This window comes from Rhinoderma darwinii, chromosome 4 (assembly GCF_050947455.1).
Source record: "Rhinoderma darwinii isolate aRhiDar2 chromosome 4, aRhiDar2.hap1, whole genome shotgun sequence".
Lineage (NCBI taxonomy): Eukaryota > Metazoa > Chordata > Amphibia > Anura > Rhinodermatidae > Rhinoderma > Rhinoderma darwinii.
The window spans coordinates 113,568,235-113,584,736 of NC_134690.1; the positions used below are offsets into that span (position 1 = coordinate 113,568,235).

The 16,502-nt window shown below is 39.4% G+C and overlaps 1 protein-coding gene across 2 annotated transcripts in view; it reads left to right on the forward strand.

Annotated features, from left to right (window-relative positions):
* NYAP2 (neuronal tyrosine-phosphorylated phosphoinositide-3-kinase adaptor 2) overlaps positions 1–16,502 on the forward strand; it is a 191,880-nt gene that overhangs the window by 135,517 nt on the left and 39,861 nt on the right. For both annotated transcript variants that reach the window (XM_075861481.1, XM_075861482.1), the window contains one exon: positions 10,525–11,616. In XM_075861481.1, coding sequence (XP_075717596.1) covers positions 10,525–11,616 — 1,092 coding nt within the window. The remainder of the gene's footprint in view (positions 1–10,524; positions 11,617–16,502) is intronic.

Below are 16,502 nucleotides of genomic sequence, written 5' to 3' on the forward strand. Positions count from 1 at the left end.
AAATAGTTGTTAAATTTGAATCTCTGTTTGAATCCTGCTGCACAATTATATTCTTATAATCTCCCTTCATTTAAAGTGCTCTATTCTCTTGTAAACAATTTCACTTAGTTTGAGTACAGCTAATGTTAAGATTAAAACTCCTATTACAGCCCAGAAAATTATCATGATGTCATATAGAGATGTTAATAGAGGATAGTGGGAAAAAAACCCAGGATGAAATAAATGAAAAAAATGGGTAATGTGGAGTTTTAATAGTAGATTTTCATATTTCATAGGCTAACCATAACCTAAAAAACACCCCCTTGTGAACTGAATTCCTCCTAGCTAGTATCTCAGCATGGGATTCTGATTCAACTCTCTAATCACTTAACGTTCCATCATTTCAATAGTAATGTTTACAATAATCATTTATCATTCTTACCATCATGAATTTGGTTATGATCATGTGGTCTATATTCCCTAAAGCTAGATCTATAACAGTGCATAAGAGTACACAAAGGGTATTCCTTAGGAGTGCATAGGAGTACACAAAGGGTATTCCTTTTACTGCTGTCTCCAAGTAATGGTGCGGCTGGTGACAATTGCTAGTTGCTACAGGCTTGGTTCTTTTACTATATCTATAATCTCGGTACCGTATCTGTGCAGTAAGTTAATTTTTATGTTACCATATTTGCACACTTACGATCCACATAAAAAAAAAATACATTTTGAAGTACTCCAGTTCACACACTAACCACTAGAGCAGTCAAAATAGGCTTTCGTGTCCTGTTTTCTGTAGCTCAGTTTACAGCTTTGCAGTATATACTGAGAAAGGTTGAGGAGAGTCATCACAGGGCAGACAAATTAATGACAGCTCTATTGTACTGTTAGTCATAGATAAGGCAGGATAGCAACACTATACATACATATAAAGCCCCTATTACATCGGACGATTTTGGCCGGTGCGGCGAGCGCCGATCAATGAGACATTGTTGATCGGCACTCTTGCTCTCTTTTCACACGAAGCTATGGATGGAGATGAGCAGTCGTTACTCCGATTGCTCGTCCCCATACATTATTATCATGTTGGCAGCGCATCTCCCTGTTTACACAGGGAGATGTGCTGCCGACATCGATAATATTTACATTTTTTTAAAAGATACGACCAGCAGATGATCGAGCGTTTGCTCGTTCATCTGCTGATCACTGCCCTGTTTACACAGGACAAATATCATCAATGATTGTTCTATGAACGCTTGTCTGCCCGATAATCGCCCAGTGTAAAACCAATTTAAGGCTCTGTATGCATCTCCCTTGTTCTGGGGAAGAGCGATCTAATCCATCACTGTACTCCACTTAATGTCATTTCTCTGATCTGCCATGAAGCACACACACCCGGCTGCTATGTCTGTACAGACAATACATTAAGAAAGTGTATTTTTCCAATATGGCAGCCCCTAGGAAAGTTTTTAAAAAATAAAAAATAAATAGCTACAATATATATATAAAAAAAAAACAGACACATTAATTCTCTTTTACAGACTTTAATTAATGGACCTAAAAATGTAATACATAAAACATGAGTGAAAGTAGCACTCTATCCTAACCAAATGGTCTGGGCACACCTATGTAGCTTATGAGATTGTAGTGTACTCTGCAATGTGACTGGTTGCAAAAACCAAGCTAAAGTCACCTATTGTATACTGCTTTCTATGATATAGACCACCTTTTTATATGGTGTGCCTACAGTTCCTATGCAGACCAATGTGTCTTCATGGTTAAGGACTACAAACAGACTTTGTGGTCTGATATTGCAGTAATATTTCCTTCCATCTGTCCCCTTCTTCTTGGAGCTTCAATTTATGTCTTTGATACTCATTTTAGCGCGCATAGGCATGCAATATGTGTATGTCTATACATGTTTATACATGAATTTATATATATATATATATATATATATATATATATATCTATATATATATATATAGATATATATAGATATATATAGATATATATACTAGTCCTTCTCAATGAATTACAATATCATCAAAAAGTTTATTTTATTTCAGTAATTCAATTCAAAAAGTGAAACTCATATATTATATAGATTCATTACACACAGAGTGATCTATTTTCAGCATTTTTTTCTTATAATGTTGATGATTATAGCTGACAGTTGATGGTAACCCAAAATTTAGTCTCTCAGAAAATTATATAAGCCCAATTTCAAAAAATTTAATACCGAAATGTTGTCCTACTGAAAAGAATGTACAGTATATGCGCTCAATTCTTGGTCGGGGCTCCTTTTGCGTGAATTACTGCATCAATGCGGCGTGGCATGGAGGCGATCAGCCTGTGGCACTGCTGAGGTGTTATGGAAGCCCAGGTTGCTTTGATAGCAACCTTCAGCTCATCTACATTGTTGGGTCTGGTGTCTCTCATCTTCCTCTTGACAATACCCCATAGATTCTCTATAGGGTTTAGGTCAGGCGAGTTTGCTGGCCAATCAAGCACAGTGATACTGTGGTTATTAAACCAGGTATTGGTACATTTGGCAGTGTGGGCAGATGTCAAGTCCTGCTGGAAAATAAAATCAGCATCTCCATGAGGCTGGGTTCACACGACCTATTTTCAGACGTAAACGAGGCGTATTATGCCTCGTTTTACGTCTGAAAATAGAGCTACAATACGTCGGCAAACATCTGCCCATTCATTTGAATGGGTTTGCCGACGTATTGTGCAGAGGACCTGTAATTTACGCGTCGTCGTTTGACAGCTGTCAAACGACGACGCGTAAATTGACTGCCTCGGCAAAGAAGTGCAGGGCACTTCTTTGCCATGTAATTTGAGCCATTCTTCATTGAACTCAATGAAGAGCAGCTCAAGATATACGAGCGTCACAGACGCCTCGTATATTACGAGGAGGAGCATTTACGGCTGAAACGACGCAGTTCTTTTCTTCTGAAAACAGGCTGTCATTTCAGCCGTAAAAGCCAGCTAGCGTGTGAACATACCCTAAAGCTTGTCAGGAGAGGGAACCATGAAGTGCTCGAAAATTTCCTGGTAGATGGCTGCGTTGACTCTGGACTTGATATAACACAGTGGACCAACACCAGCAGATGACATGGCCCCCAAACCATCACTGACTGTGGAAACTTCACACTGGACCGCAAGCAACTTGGATTGATGCCTCTCCACTCTTCCTCCAGACTCTGGGACCTTGATTTCCAAATGAAATGCAAAATTTACTTTCATCTGAAAACAGGACTTTGGACCACTGAGCAACAGTGTGGTCCACTATGTTATATCAAGTCCAGAGTCAACGCAGCCGTCTACCAGGAAATTTTAGAACACTTCATGCTTCCCTCTGCTGGCAAGCTTTATGGAGATGCTGATTTTATTTTCCAGCAGGACTTGGTACCTGCCCACACTGCCAAAAGTACAAATACCTGGTTTAATAACCACAGTATCACTGCGCTTGATTGGCCAGCAAACTCGCCTGACCTAAACCCCATAGAGAATCTATAAGGTATTGTCAAGAGGAAGATGAGAGACCCCAGACCCAACAATGCAGACGAGCTGAAGGCCGCTATCAAAGCAACCAGGGCTTCCATAACACCTCAGCAGTGCCACAGGCTGATTGCCGCCATGCCACGCAGCATTGATGCAGTAATTCATGCAAAAGGAGCCCCGACCAGGTATTGAGTGCATATACTGTACATACTTTTCAGTAGGCCAACATTTCTGTATTAAAAATCATTTTTGAAATTGGGCTTATATAATATTATAATTTTCTGAGAGGCTAAATTTTGGGTTTTCATTAACTGTTAACCATAATCCTCAACATTAAAATAAAAAAATGCTGGAAATAGATCACTGTGTGTAATGAATCTATATAATATATGAGTTTAACTTTTTGAATTGAACTACTGAAATAAATTAACATTTTGTTGATATTCTAATTCATTGAGAAGGACTAGTATATTAGTTCGTGGATACTCTGCAGGCTCTTGGTGAAGACTCCATTACCAGTGTTTATCTACCACATACTATGTAGACATTTATGATAAATGAGTCAGATTGTAACAATCATGCCAAGTCAATTGTAATACTAGCAAATAATTGAGCAAACAATAACAGAAACACTTCATGAATGAACATGGAGAGCTCAAGTATTTGTAAAAATGTAGAAAAGCCACTCCAATCAAGAATTATAAGTAGGCCATTGAACCACACCGCTGCGCGTAACTAGCAATATCCCAGCATTATAGAAGCAACACGTATAAGTTATTTTAAAGTTGAGAAGAAAATGACATGTTATTTCTCTTTGTCAAATACAAGAATAAGAGCATAATTGTTTTCTTCTATTAGAAGTATAAACACAAAGTATTGTTTGGGGAAGATAATCTTTTGAAGCTTCATTGTACTTTATTCAAATTTGTTACATACAGTAGGTACAGATTTATCTTTGATCATACATTGCTAACTATAAAACAGCTTTAAGTTATGCAAAAATACTAAAATCTAAATTAGGCTCAAATCACACTTTGCTTTCGGTGCAAATTTTAATCAAAAGTCAGACATTGTTGTAAACAATAATAATTCTGTGTTGCGGTTAACCCCTTAAGGACACAGCTGGTTTTGGCCTTCAGGACACTGTCGATTTTTTCAAATCTGACATGTGTTCGTTTATGTAGTAATAACTTCGGAATGCTTTTACCTATCCAAGCGATTCTGAGATTGTTTTCTCGTGACATGTTGTACTTTGTGTTACTGAAAAAATTTGGTCGATAAATTCAGTATTTATTTGTTAAAAACACCAAAATATTGAGAAAATGTGCAAAAAATAGCATTTTTCTAAATTTAAATGTATCTGCTTGTAAAACAGATCGTAATACCACACAAAATAGTTACTAGTTAACATTTCCCATATGTCTACTTTATGTTGGCATCATGTTTTCAACATTCTTTTATTTTTCTACGACTTTACAAGGCTTAGAAATTTTGCAGCATTTTCTCACATTTTCGAGAAAATTTCAAAAAACAATTTTTTCAGAAACCAGTTCAGTTCTGTAGTGGCTTTGAGGACCTTATATATTAGAAAGTCCCCATAAATCACCACATTTTAAAAATTGCACCCCTCAAAGTATTAAAAACAGCATTCATAAAGTTTCTTAACCCCTTAGGCCTTTTGCAGGAATTAAAGCAATGTAGAGTTGAAATTTACAATTTTCATTTTTTTTGCCTAAATTCATTTGTACTAAAAAAAAAATCTGTAACACAGAAGGATTTACCAGAGAAACACAACTCAATATTTATTGCCCAGGTTCTGCAGTTTTTAGAAATATCCCACATGTGGCCCTAGTGTGGTAACGCACTGAAGCACAGGCCTCAGAAGCAAAGGAGCACCTAGTGGATTTTGGGGCCTCCTTTTCTTTAGAATATATTTTAGGCACCATGTCCGGTTTGTAGAGGTCTTGGGGTGCCAAAACAGTGGAAACCCCCCCAAAAGTGACCCCATTTTGGGAACTACACCCCTTAAGAAATGTATCTAGGGGTATAGTGAGCATTTTGACCCCACAGGTTTTTTGCTAAACTTATTGGCATTAGTCTGTAAAAATGAAAATCTACTTTTTTTCTGGAAAAACATAGAAATTTTTCATTTTTACAAGGAATAAAGGAGAAAAAGCACCCAAACATTTGTAAAGAAATTTCTCCCGATTATGGCAATATCCCATATGTGGTAATAAACTTCTGTATGGACCCACTACAGGACTCAGAAGGGAAGGAGCGCTATTTGGATTTTGGAGCGCAGGATTTTTGTAGAATTTATTGGAATTATGCCGTGAAATTGAAAATCGACATTTTTTTTTCTAATAAAATGTAGTTTTAGCTCAGATTTGTTCATTTTTACAATAGGTAAAGGAGAAAAAGAACCCCAACATTTGTAAAGCAATTTCTCCCGAGTACAGCAATACGCTATATGTGGTCATACACTGCTGTTTGGACACATGGCAGAGATTAGAAAAAAGGAGCACCATTTGATTTTTGTAGCTCAAGTTTTACTGGAATGGTTTGCGGAGCAAACATTTGAAAAGCCCCTTAGGGGCCAAAACAGTGCAAAACCCGCAAAAGTGACCCAATTTATCTAGCAGTATAGTGAGCATTTTGACCCCACTGTTTTTGTTTTTTTACTGAATTTATTAGAATTAGGCAGTGAAAATGAAAATCTAAATTTTTTCAACTAAAATGTTGCATTTTTTTTATTTTCAAAAGGAATAAAGGAGAAGCACCCCAACATTTGTAAATCAATTTCTCACAAGTACGGCAATACCCCATATGTGGTCATAAACTGCTGTTTGAACACACCGCAGGGCTTAGAATGGCAGGAGCACAAATTTTGCTTGATTGATTTTTGGGCGCAATTTCACATTTGCAGAGCCCCTGAGGTAAACTATACCCCTCAGGACATTCATCTAGGTGTGTAGGGAAATTTTTGATCCCACAGGTGTTTCATAGATTTTATTAGAATTAGGCAGTGAAAATTAAATTACATTTTTTCCAAAAATATGCAGTTTTTGCTCCCAATTTTTTATTTTCACAAGGTGTGATAGGAGAAAAAACACCACACAATTTGTTAGCCAATTTCTCCCGAGTACAAACAATACCCCATGTGCGGCCCTAAACTGCTGTTTGGGCACATAGCAGAGCTCAAAATGGAAGGAGCATCATTTGACTTTTGGAGTGCAGATTTTGCTGGACTGGTGTACGGGCGCCATGTCGCATTTGCAGAAATCCCTTAGGTACCAGAGTGGAAAAGCCTGAGAAGTGACCCTATTTTTTAAACTACACCCCTCAAGGCATTTATCATTTGCCTGGAGATATGGCAGGGCTTAGGAGTAAAAGAGCACAATGCGCATTTGAGCCTAATTTTGGTTCTTTTCACAGCATTGGCTCACAATAGTAGGGCTCTGGTGTCAAATAGTAAAATAATCCCCCAAGTTGTGACCCAATTTTGGAAACGGCACTCCTCAAGGCATTTTTTAAGAGTTATAATGAGCATTTTGACCCCACAGTTTTTTGGTTTTTTTTTTAATAGAAATGAACGCTCAGTGCAAAGTAAAAATAGCAATTTTCCAGTGATATGCCATTTTAGTGCACAATATGTTGTGCCCAGTTTGTGCCACTGAAGACAAATACCTCAAACTGTTAAACTCATGTGACCAGCAATAAGACTCTACAACTGCCACAGCGTCTAATGTGTGTACAGGAAGTCAGTTTCTCCATTTATTGCCATCATAGCCTCGATGTGAGTCTTATAGGAATGAATGGAGAAACTGACTTCCTGTCCACACATGAGACACTGTGGATGTTATAGAGTCTTACTGCTGGTCACATGCTGGACACAGCTGATCACCAGAAGGGAGTGGATAACTCACAATTACTGCCACCTGTAAGAAGATACCTTCACCACAATTTACATAATGTGCCTTTCCAACAGGCCAGAGAATAATAAATGTTGTGGGAGAGCTTCTTTAATATGATGTATATACATATTTTATTTTAGACCTTACATCTCATGAAAAAAACAAACCTTTAAGGGGTTCACTCATAAAGAAAACCCCTGTTCATATTACCTCTTAGGTAAAGTTATCATAACAGGGGGCTATCATATGTTTATAGAAAGAAGCCTATAGAGGGGGGAAACAGAAGGAGGAGACTTGCTAACAATCTCATATACACAGTATACAGACAACATCCATTATACAGCAGTGAGGAGCATTGTAGCTGAGAATCCAGCACTGGGGTGAGGTAAAACACTTATTAGAAGCAGCATGGAGGCCATTATACTGCAGTACTAATCAGTATACAGATGTAGCAATTGTTATCTTGGCTCTGATAACTTGCTGCAGCGTGATAACTTATCACTTGAGTCATTCAAAAGCATTGAAAAAGTTAAGTTAGGGCCCATTCACACGAATGTGAATCTCGTCCGTGTGCTATGCATGGAAGTCACAGCACACAGACCCATTCATTTCAATAGGGCTATTCACACATGCAGGAGTTTTCACGCAGCGAGATTCCGCTGCATGAAACTCACTGCATGTACTATATTTGTGCGTTTTCACGCATCTACGCACCCATTGAAGTCAATGGTGCATGAAAACCATGCACAGCATATGGATGCACATGATTTGCGCATCAATTCCATAAAAAAAGTTTATTTGCGAGTGCATGAAAAACACATGCCACTCGCAAAGCACAGATGCAACAACGCAACGCACACGGACCAGATTTACGTGAGTTTTTTTAGGCGTGTAAATCTGTAATGCTCGTGTGAATGTAGCCTTATAGTTTCTTGCTGCTTTGTATCTAACGCGTTAAAAGTCAAGTTAAAGATTGCTACATCTGTAGCTGTAAACTTTTTATATAGGAATGTTGTTTTGTTTTTCATTCCTTCACGTTCTCACTGTATATTCAGTTCATTTGTTCACCTTCCAACCCTATATTGTTCCCTAAGTATGCGGCACTTATCACGTATTCAACTTTTTGTTGATCGTATAGCACTAATATACAAACTTGGATTGTATAGAACTTATGGTCCCGGACATAAGAGATGGGAAAATAGATTGATACATATAGACACTAATACTCACAGCACCTTTTCCTTGGGGTTGCGCATGTTGCGGAGATGCCGAGTGTCCATCTCTGTCTCCCTTCGTCTGTGTGCTGGCGCTGCGCCTGCGCTGTTTCCCTGGAGACGCGTCTTTGGAGACGCGCCGGCGCGGTGCCCGTGTGACGACGGGGGATGGGGGTCTCGTGACCTCGAGCACTTCCGCACATGCGCCGGAGACCTAGGAAATGGCCACACCGGAACACACTTGTTAACAGTAGTAAGGGCTATTTATATGGACAGGACACATAGCACCTTACACCCCCTGAGGAAGCGATATATGCGAAACGCGCGTCGGGGTGCCTCAACATCAGGTGGACCTTTCTACTCTTAAACCTCCATGGGTAAGCTTTGATTCATTTATTTTCCTGGTATGTGCCAGGCGGACTGTGGTTTCCCTTATATACCGGGTCAGTTCAGGTTACTTTTTCTCCTGTCTTATGCCCGGGACCATGCAATAAGAGGAGTTAGATGTAACTCTCTTGACATTATCTCATATATGTCACCTATTTCTATTTTGATATACATGTGCTAATCAATAGTAGGATGATATAAATGCTGTTTCAGTGAATCAGCACCATCTGTATGGGACAATATTCACCTTTTCCATTAAAAATCCATAGTCAATAGAACTTTCAACATTCAGCATTTTACATTATACCTGTGTGTAGGGTCCAGATAATCGATCCACCTATTGACCTTTCAGTTTTAATACCTCGTTGTGTTTTTATATATTTTGTATCTTCAATTTTGGATGTAATAATAAAATTATATATATTTTTTGTGTACTTATGGCTCAATGACTCCTTTTTCTCATGGTTTCTAATCTGTAGCTGTAAATGCAGTACTGGGGTAAGACAGTAACACTTACGGATGTAGCCATCTTTAGCTTGACTGATAACTTGCTGCAGCGTGATATCACACAACAGAAGCCATTGAAAAAGTCAAGATAAGGGATCTTGCCACTGTGTACTTAATGCGTTAAAAGTAAAGATAAAGATGGCTACATCTGTACAAGAAGCAGAAGCTTCTAAGTCTGTCTGTGTCTCTCACTCAGTGCTCTATTCTTCTTTTCCCCCTCCTCTCTCCATAGACTTCTATTGGTAGCTGTAAACTGTTTGTTTTTTTTTGGTGGAGCTTAGAAACCGTATTGTCTCTGCCTCTCTGCTTTTCTGATTCTATGTGGGAATTCTGAGTAAGTAAACAGTTAAGAAAATGGGGGGGGGGGGTGGAGCCTGATAAGTGGAAAAAGAGGCATTTTTCTCTGATAAGATATTTTTCTTACGTTTGCTTGTACTATTGATTCATGCAAAGTTATTTACAACCAGAGGTATACTTTAAGGTTTGACAATGGTAAAGGACAATTAAAGAGTTTGTCCTATACAGATGTAGCAAAGTTTAACTTGACTGATAACTTGCTGCAACTTGATATCCAACAACACAAGCCATTGAAAAGCCATTAAGAAAGTTAAGTTACATTTTCTTGCCACTGTGTATCTAATATGCTTTAAGAGTTAAGATTAAGATTGCTACATCTGTTGTTAATTAGAAAATTAATAAATAGCAGATTTGTGGTGGAGTGGAAAAGTGGAAGATGGGATCTCCGCTGTTCTCAACTCATTCCCTAGTTTCAGTAAGGAGGTGGTTACGCATGTATCGTCTCAGTCCATTGAAAAATATGGGCGTAACCGAAGCCTGCAAGTGCTCATATGTTTACATAACTCCTATTCCTTTAAAAATCATGAAATATCAGTATTTTAAATTAACTTTTAAGTTGTATGCATATACACATTACATAGTTCCACAATATGATTAGATAGATGTATGTTGAGCACGTGTATGATTAAAATTTTCTTTCTTTGATTCTTCAGTGGCATCAAAACAAAGACCTCACAGTGATGAATATACGAAAAAGATTCCTCCACCCAAGCCTAAACGAAATCCAACTACTCATCTTAGCACATCATTTGATGAGACATACATTAAAAAGCATGGACCAATGAAGCGTACTTTGTTTAGAGATGCATCATCATCTCACATCAGATGTGGTACTGGAAACCGAGAGGATGAAGAACCTGTTTATATTGAAATGGTTGGAAATATTTTAAGAGACTTTAAAAGAGATGAGGAAGACCAATGTGAGGCGGTATATGAAGAAATGAAATACCCTATATTTGATGATGTAGGACAAGACTCCAGGTATCTTTATGAGTTGGATCATGTTAGTTGCTCTTCTCAGTGTGCTACTCCCACAGTGCCTGACTTAGAATTCACCAAGTCCTCAGTGCCATCAACTCCCAAGGGACAGATTTGTGACATTCCCCCTCCATTTCCAAATCTATTATCTCAACGGCCCCCCTTATTGGTGTTTCCTCCAGCACCAGCACAATGTTCACCAAATTCTGATGAATCTCCTTTAACTCCTCTTGAAGTAGCAAAGCTACCAGTTTTGGAAAATGTGTCTTACATCAAACAACAAGCTTCTGCTTCACCGTCACCAGTTCCAACACACACTCCAGGACACCAGAAAGTAGAAAAAGACCAAACAATTGTTTCCCATGGAATTCCTTCATCTGGTCATTCATCTTCACCACCACATGCTTCAGCTACCTACAGAACACAGTCTCCACATAGCTATCCTAAAAGTCATTCAGCTTCTCCCTCTCCTGTAAGCATCGGTAGGTCACTGACTCCTCTAAGCCTCAAAAGACCACCACCCTATGATTCTGTGCATTCAGGAAGTCTATCAAGAAGTTCTCCATCAGTGCCTCATTCTAATGTCAGAAACACACCAGAAGGGAAGTCAATCAGTGCATCTACTAGCACTTATTGTACATCTCAAAGCAACTCACGATCCAGGACACCAACAAGTCCCCTTGAAGAATTATCAAGCCTCTTTACCTCAGGAAGGAGTTTGCTGAGACGGCCATCAAGTGGAAGACGGTCTAAAGAACCTTCTGAGAGTAAGTGTAATGGAATATGTACCTACACTGTTAGCACAATTGTTAGGCCCAATGCACATGAACGTGCTTTGGCGGCCGCAATTCTCCCGAAAATCCACGGGAGAATTGCAGCCCCATTCATTTCTATGGGCCCATGCACACGACCGTGGTTTCCCCTGTCCGTGCATGGCCCAGGAGCCTGGACTGCAGAAGGAACGGACATGTTCTGCGATCCAGGCTCATAGAAAATAATGTTTTTTGTCAGGAGAATATAGAACAATTATTAGGCAACTATACGTTTGTTTTTTTTCTAATCAACTTAGAAATAAACAGGCATGTTAGATAACAAATATAAAATAAGCTATAAAATCAATTAACATATTTTTGGCTATTCCCATTTTTTCACTGCCAGAAAAGCTGTCTTTTTTCTCAAAAACCCTAATATCTAAAATCTGTCAGTTTGTTGATTTTTCACAACTATATGGCTAAAACAGGTTCCCAGCTTCTCATATAGCAGTTCTATACAATCTGAGTTGTAACGACCCATAGCAAGGTACCCTTAGATTTCTATGTGGTCTACTGTAGAGAGGCACAGGGCTAGCATATGCCATCACTTTCTGATTGGTGAGGGTCTGAATGCTTAGACCCCCACCGATTCTCTGTATAATAGGGCTGCAACTCTAGTTAAGCTACGTCCCCTTAACAGTCTTACCCTGCACAGTGATACCCCTGGGCGCTCGCTTTGCAGGGAACTGCAGCACAGCCTTCTTGACACTTTTCCCTTCACAGTGAGTGGCTGGGTGCACCACTGTGAAGAAATGCAGAAGAGACCTCGGTCACTTCATTCTCAGGATCAGTGGGGGTTCCAGAGGTTGGACCTCTGCCAATCATAATGTTATGGCATATTCTAGTGATCCTAAGCAATTTTAAAATAGGACTACCCCTTATATATCGACATACTGTATATAGACATGTACAATTTCTCAGAATACAAATTCCATCATTTTATCTACCTTTATTAACATAGTTATAAGAAACCCAGCATTGATTAGTAAGATTCACGTGGAAATATTATGTTCTAGACTATTAGATTTGTGCTTAGTGTCAGATGCAAAATATAAATTTGGGGTTAAACTAAAACTTTTGACTCATGATGCGACACACCTATTCGGTCTCCTTCTGTGTTCTGCTGCTACTGATCATTATCAGTAACAAACAGTGACCTACACTGCGATCACAGCGTTGTACTTCAGGATATTACAGTCTGATCCAATCACTTGTTCATTTTTGTCATTATTGCTTTTGCAATGGCAGAGCACAAATCATCAGATAAACTGCATCAGTAAAAGTGTTGATGATAATGAAATCTAAAAGTTTTTTTAATCAGTAATCACTTCTGTGGTTTTGTGCTCCTTTAACTTAATTCACCGTATTAAAATATTGTAGTATTGCACCCTTCAGTTCTCCAAAAGAAACTGTCATTGGGCAATAATAAAAACTACAGTAATTCATGCATTGTTATTTGCCACTCTAAAGTACACTATATGGCTAAAAGTATGTGGACCCCCTCCTTATTATTGAGTACCGCCTCACTCATGGCAAACATGTGTTGTCCATAGTCATTGCTAGTAATATGGGTCCCACTAAGGAGCTCAGACATTAAACGTGGCTTTAAAAAGACCCACTTAGAGCCAAAACGTTCACAAGAGCTGTGTGTCGGGAGCTTCATGAAATAGGTTTACATCGTCGAGCATTTGCACAAAATTCTAAGATCACTGTGTGCAATGCCAAGCTTCGGCTGTAAAGAATGGTCTGGGGCTTTTTCAGGGTTTAGTGTAGGCCCCTTAGTTCCAATGAAAAGTAATGTAGAGGAGTGTATGACGCTGACTGGTAACTGATTGGTCAGTGTCATACACGTAAACACGCCCAGTTAAAAACACAATACACGCCCAGCCCAGTTGGACATAACGAAAAAAAAAACGCCCAATTGTCCATTTCAAACCTCATTTGCATATATATATAAAATAGCTCATAACTTGGCCAAAAATGAACGTTTTGAAAAAAAAAAAACACGTTACTGTTATCTACATTGCAGTGCCGATCACATGCAATAGGAGATAGGGATTTGAGAATCTGGTGACAGAGCCTCTTTAAGTAGTCTGCACAGAGCCTTGACCTCAACCCCATCGAGCTCCTAGCTATCCTGTCCTAAAATCACAAACATAGACAAAGACTAAAAAGATAAAGAGGGGAATTTATAAAGACTTGCGTTTTATATATGTAAGTCCTAATCTAAAACATGCTGGAGTAAGATGATTAATTAGGAGGCGCACACCTTTTAATAAATTAGGTGCATATCTGGTTGCCAATATCTTGTATTTCAGTGTCTGACATTATTATGGGGCATTGTGGCAGGCATTGTATTGGGGCACTCTGGTACCATATTGTCCTAATATTACACAGGAAATGTACAGTTAAAGGCAAAACCTTTTTTTTTCTCCTCTTATACTGCAATTTATGGGTGCGTCTTATGGTCCAGTGAATAGGACTATGGATAGAGACATCTTCCTTTTTACAGTAATCACGAAAATATTTTTATTATTTTGTTTATTAACTATTATTAACAAATTATTTATGTTTTCTATAACTTGTTACACACTTTCATAATTTTTTTCCTTCTTTACTTTTTTCATTTTAAAATTGTATTTGTTTCATTTTTCAGATACAATATTGTACAAATAACCTACTAATATAGATTCTTTAAACAAAGAATTTCAGACCTTACACCGCCCAAGAGAAGATTAAAAAAAATAGTCACTAATCATAAATCGCTAAATATAATTACTTACAGTAGGTAAATGAACCTTTCAGAGACTAAATGACGTTATCACATCAACAGAATTGAACATGTGTATTAAGGCTTTCTCATTGCTCTGAGTGGCCATCCTGGAGATCATTGTTGTTTTGCATCGTAAGTAATTGAATATAAAACCTTTTGTGTGAATTAGAGCACTGCTGTGAAGAGAATTCTTTGCTAAGGTGTCTGCTTTTGTAACATTAAGTGGGATATCATATGAGGTCATCATATCCATGAATCCATATTCCATGTTTGCCGAGTCCAAAATTAATAAATGTCGTCGTCATTCCTGGTTCAATTGAGATTAACATCCTATAGGCTACCTGAAGATAATGTGGCTCTCTACGGCAATGCGGAAACCTAACAGGAAATCATGTGACTTTATTGCCCTCCAACAGACTGTCCTCCATCTAAATTATTCACATATGCATTAGGTGGAAATAAATTCACCTGCAATTAACGGCGGCAGACTGAGGCTTTGACATAAATGGAACGTTACAGTTCATCTGCGTGGCCTTACTATGAGACAGTGGAGAAGTGACTGTAATTTGTGTTCTTGTTACAATGCAGAAACCTTCATATTCCTGAGTGAGCTGATGCAAGCAGTACATTGATTTTAATCATATACAGTGTTGAAGGTCGATGAGACCCTTCTGTCACTCTAGTTGCAGTTTCTCATATATTGCCCAGCTCAGTTTTAAATATTTTTGTTTTGTATTTTTAGTTGTTAGTATGAAGCCTGCATGTCCTTAGTATTTAGGGCTTGTCCACACGTAACGGAATTGCTGCGTATTTTGCATCCGGAATTTGCGGACGGAAAATATGCAGCAGAATAAAGTAGCAGCAAAGTGGGCGTGAACGAGCAAATGTCATCCACACGCTTCAGTCGTGAAATTCACCTGCGGTGCGTATTTTTCATTCCGCAGCATGTCAATAAGGCCTGATTTACACGAGCGTGTGCGTTTTGCGCGCGCAAAAAACGCTGCGTTGTGCGCGCGCAAAAGGTACTTGACAGCTCCGTGTGTCATCCGTGTATGATGCGCGGCTGCGTGATTTTCGCGCAGCCGCCATCATAGAGATGAGGCTAGTCGACGCCCGTCACTGTCCAAGGTGCTGAAAGAGCTAACTGATCGGCAGTAACTCTTTCAGCACCCTCGACAGTGAGTTCCGAACACAATATACACCAACCTGTGAATAAAAAACAAGACGTTCATACTTACCATGAACTGCCTGCTTCCTCCAGTCCGGTCTCCCGGCCGTTGCCTTGGTGACGCGTCCCTCTCTTGTCATCCGGCCCCACCTCCCAGGATGACGCGGCAGTCCATGAGACCGCTGCAGCCTGTGATTGGCTGCAGCCTGTGCTTGGCCTGTGATTGGCTGCAGCTGTCACTTGGACTGTATTGTCATCCCGGGAGGTCGGACTGGAGGAAGGAGCCGGGAGTTATCGGTAAGTCCGAACTTCTGTTTTTTTTTACACGTACATGTATATTGTGATCGGAAGTCACTGTCCAGGGTGCTGAACCAGTTTAACTCTTTCACCACCGTGGGCAGTGACTGTCTCCTGACGTCGCGTACCCGAACATTTTTTGCCGGGTTCGGTCAAAACGAGTTCGGCCGAACCGGGTGAAGTTCGGTGCGCTCATCTCTAATTTGACACTCCGTTTGAATGTTTGTAAACAGAAAAGCACGTGGTGCTTTTCTGTTTACATTCATCCTTTTGACAGCTCTTGCGCGAATCACGCAGTTTGCACGGAAGTGCTTCCGTGCGGCATGCGTGGTTTTCACGCACCCATTGACTTCAATGGGTGCGTGATGCGCGAAAAACGCACGATTATAGAACATGTCGTGAGTTTTACGCAACGCACTCGCGCTGCGCAAAATTCACGCATCGTCTGCACTGCCCCATAGAGTAATATAGGTGCGTACGACACGCATGAAAAGCACGCACGCCGCACACGCGTATATTACGCTCGTGTAAATGAGGCCTTACTGCTGCGGAAAGTGGACTGAATTCCTAAGTTTTTCAGAGGAGATGTCACCATCTCACAGA